A 3,899-nucleotide genomic window follows, 5' to 3' on the forward strand; every position below is an offset into this window, starting at 1 on the left:
CATAGCCAAAGGAAGGAAAGGATGTCTGAAAACCTGTGGAGATACTTTGTTAAGAAACAATGCGTCCAGATGTGATTTTTGTAATGCATAAACTGGCATGCATGCAGGAACATCTGTGACCAGTAATGTGACCGATCTCATGTCACGCGCCGCGCAACTGATATATGGCTCCAGTTTACAGATAATTAAGGAAGAAAAATTGTATTGCATGATGAAAACAAGTAAGCAAGTCTGTCATGCACCTGAAGAAGATTCACTTGCTTCTTCAAGTAAAACTAAATTGTCTCTGTCTAATCAGACTGCATAAACTGAAAAAGAAAAATGCTACTGCATAAACAGTTCCTTCAAGCAAATGTGTCATGCCAGCAGGTAGAAGTCTCATGCTATGCTACCATAATAATACAAGTCAGCAACCACAAGAATACTCCCTCCGTTCCTAAATAGATGACTCAACTTTGTATTAAAATAGTACAAAGTTGAGTCATCTATTTAGGAACGGAGGGAGTAGTAATTAATCAGAGAACAGACCATAGCAGATCAATCAACACAGAAATGCTTTCAAACAGCATATTAGAAGTCACAGTCAATACACAACCAAACAAACAGGTGCCTGGTGCATCAGTCATAGTTGGACAGGTTATATATATAGCTAATCCGATGCAGATGCATAGCATAAGGCATAGTTGGACACCTTACATATATAAGCAAACACGATGCAGAAATACTACTATAGGTACTTCAACAAGCTAATACCAAGCAGTTCTTAAAAGATTCGTTCCGTGTCAGGCTCTCCATTCAGCCCCACTTGTGTGAACGCAATCTCTGGTTCGTCCCTTTGAAAATCCCTGTCAACAACCGCAAGCATCTCCATGTCCGAAGCAAGACGGGACCAAGCAACACAGATCTCCACCTCGGCACCGAGGAGGCAACACCGACCACGATCTATGTTGCATTCTTGGGCTTCGAAGCAGACCTGAGCTTTTGCAGGGAGAACGCCGGGTGGTGCATAGGCCTGTATTTCAACTTCCAGCTGTCCGCTTGGTTCTACAGAAACAACTTGCCTTGACAGATAAAGGTATCCATCTGAATCCGCAGGTCTTCTTCCATCTTTTGAATCAAGCAGCAAGATTTCCCCAGACGAAGGCTGAGCAACATACTTGAATTCACCATCACTGTCCTCCATAAGTTCCCGTGATGCTGGGGAGCAAGCAACCCGAACACCATGTCCAAAAGGCCACGCCCCATTGTCTTTGACGACGCGTACGCCAAAGATGGTGGCCTGGACCGAACCTAGAAATCGCTCCAAGCGTAACTCCATCGTGCAGAAGCAGTTCTGAAAGCAGATGGTGGATACACCAATACGGCATTGGATTTGGCGGTATGTATCTGTGATCAACGGCCTGTCCCGAGACTTGACACTGCCTTTCACCATAAGCTGGACCTCATAATTAACATAGTCCTCAAAGAAAACAGCACGAGACGGGCCGATCAGGCGCAGATAAGGATCCTGCATGCAAAAGCATCACCATATCAGCCACAGCATTAATTAATAATCAACAAGGGAGGACGCAGGCAGACAGGCAAGAAGATCCCCAAAAAAAAAATGGAGAGCAAATTAATATACCAGCAACCGTACATTTTGAGTAAGTTTTTGGGAGTTGCTCCTATCGCAAAAGAAGAGAAGGTTGCGGTTGTAATCCACGCCATCACGGGCAGCGACCACACCATACACGGACAATGGAAATTTGAAGCCGCCTTTCACCTCTGTAAGCTTGACAGAGAAGATCTGCACGGCAGGTTCTATGCCAGCGCCGCATGGGATGCGCCCAGGTGCCAAGTGTGTAAACTGCATGGAACTCACTGTCGCTGCACCCAAGTAAATCGGCTGTCAGAAATCTAACATGAACAGATACGTGCTAGATAAGCAGCAGAGTAAATCCCCTATTCCCTTGTTAAGGAAGGAAGGACAACCGTCGAAGGTAAACTAATTAAATTAACCAAGAATGAGAAAACAAAGCCGCATGGTTAATTACTACTCACTCTTGTTAAGGAAGTGGCCGCTGCGTCGGCTAAACGCAGTCTCCCAGCCACGACGGAAGGACTCAAACTTGAGCTCCTCGGTAGACATCACCCTCTTCTCCTTGGCTAATTGTGCCTCTGATTTGCCTCTGTCTACCTCATCGTCATCAACACAATCAGTGTCAGCTCGATCATGGCCATCACCGTTTATGGACACTTTTGCCGTTGTGTTGGTGGGAATGGGATCAGGTTTCTCTGATACATCGGTATCTTGGGCATCTGCCTCCATCACTGCCTCAGCATCAATCTCCGAAATTGGTGTGGAGCCGGTGATCCTCTGGACCCCCTCCTCCTCCATGGCTGGCTTGCCACACTCCATCTCACCCTCTTCCTCGTCGTCACCAGAACCATCAGCGCCATCATCATCATCTGAAACTGGATCTGCTCCTAATGTCGAACTCAGATCACTGAGACCATTCATATGCTTCCCCGAGGGGTCCGACAGATCAGAGATCGCGGGGGAGGTGTGGGCAGTTCCGGCGGCTATCCCCATCCGCTTGCGCAAGACCTTGATACGATTGTCGAGAAAACCAAGCCCCTTCTGCGTGCCCAGATTACGGTAGGAGTTGGAAGAATCGAACCTCTCCTTCTCGGGCGTGCCCTTCTCCTTCTTCTGCTTCTTCTTCTTCTTCTTCAGCGTATTGCGGAGGTCCGTGAAGAACTCGAGCTCATCAGCAAGGTCAGCTCGATTCCTCTTGAGACGAGGCTGATTCCGCTGCACGACCCCCTCTTCCATCTGCATCTCCAACTCATGAGGCGTCCGCACCTCCTCTTTTGCCGGGCTGCCACCCGCCATCGCTCGCCCTTTTGCGGTTCCCTCGCCGCCCGCCGCACCCAGCCGCCGCCGCCGCCGCCGCCGCCTATCTTAGGGTTTCACGAAAGAGGGATTTTGTTTTTCTTGAGCGATTCTAGGGAAACTTTGGGCTCATCAGTTCGGGCGAGGGGTGGTTATACTTTTAGTTTCTCTCTCAGCCGACCCGGCCCGGCCCGGCCCGGACAAATAGATCGAGAAGCACCGCCCCCGCCGTCCACACAAGCTTGTTATTAGTACTCTATAGGCCCGTAAGGGTTTCTTTTTTCTTTCTTTTTTAAAAAAAAATATGCAGCCTTGAATAAACGGAAATGATAAATCCCGATCGATGGCAAGTTCAGCCAACTAAACCTGTCATCCTCGCGTCACTTGCCATCGAAAACGTTCGATCTTCCATGGTCAAATTCCGAACGTTCGGGATTTATCCAGGTCCTAAATAAATGGTGCGCCTAGGCGTCAATCGATTGATTTCAGCCGTCCGATTTGTTCCTCCCAGCCATTGGATAGGTCAACGCACGCATGTTGTTCTTCTTCGAATCGCGCCAATCAGCCTCCTGCTTTGATCTCGTTTAGTAGTAGCAAGGCAACAACATGCAGTCGTTGCAAGCATCACGATAATTGTCGGCAAGCGCTACATTGCAGCACCAGGACGCCGCCAGTGAGCGCTCCATCACAGTCCCGAGCATTCCATTGCTGCTCCGAGAGCCGCTGTTGAGTATTGCATCACAGCACCGGGAACTGCCGACGGGCGCTCCATTGCAGCATTGGGATTCGTCGGTAAGCACTCCATTGCAACACCGACCGCTACATTGCAGCTCTGAGAACCGTCATCGAGGGCTCTATTTTGGCAGCTAGCATTGCATAACAGCATCGAGAGCCATCGACGAATGTTGCATCGCAATGCTAGCAGTCGTCATCACCGATGCGCTAGCGCGACCCCGTTGCAGCCTCGGTGGTTGCCTTGTAGCATATGCATCGTCGGTGGCGTTGTGGCGACACCCCGTTGCAG

The 3,899-nt window shown here is 49.2% G+C and overlaps 1 protein-coding gene across 1 annotated transcript; it reads right to left on the reverse strand.

Annotated features, from left to right (window-relative positions):
• Positions 1-535: 535 nt before the first annotated feature.
• On the reverse strand, positions 536-2,976 carry LOC119274696. The gene is made up of 3 exons (XM_037555419.1): positions 2,041-2,976; positions 1,637-1,866; positions 536-1,507 (listed from the first exon to the last, which is right to left on the reverse strand). The coding sequence occupies exons 1-3, from the start codon at positions 2,873-2,875 to the stop codon at positions 764-766; spliced, it is 1,809 nt and encodes a 602-aa protein (XP_037411316.1). The 5' UTR covers positions 2,876-2,976; the 3' UTR covers positions 536-763.
• Between the last annotated feature and the right edge of the window lie 923 nt (positions 2,977-3,899).

This window comes from Triticum dicoccoides, chromosome 3B (assembly GCF_002162155.2).
Source record: "Triticum dicoccoides isolate Atlit2015 ecotype Zavitan chromosome 3B, WEW_v2.0, whole genome shotgun sequence".
Taxonomy (NCBI): Eukaryota; Viridiplantae; Streptophyta; class Magnoliopsida; order Poales; family Poaceae; genus Triticum; species Triticum dicoccoides.

Coding starts and splice junctions, on each gene's coding strand:
- LOC119274696 (XM_037555419.1), bottom strand. CDS start 2,875: ATGGCGGGTGGCAGCCCGGCAAAAGAGGAGGTGCGGACGCCTCATGAG. Junction 1,867..2,040: donor CGGCCACTTCCTTAACAAGA/GTGAGTAGTAAT, acceptor ACTTGGGTGCAG/CGACAGTGAGTTCCATGCAG. Junction 1,508..1,636: donor CCCAAAAACTTACTCAAAAT/GTACGGTTGCTG, acceptor TTTTGCATGCAG/GATCCTTATCTGCGCCTGAT.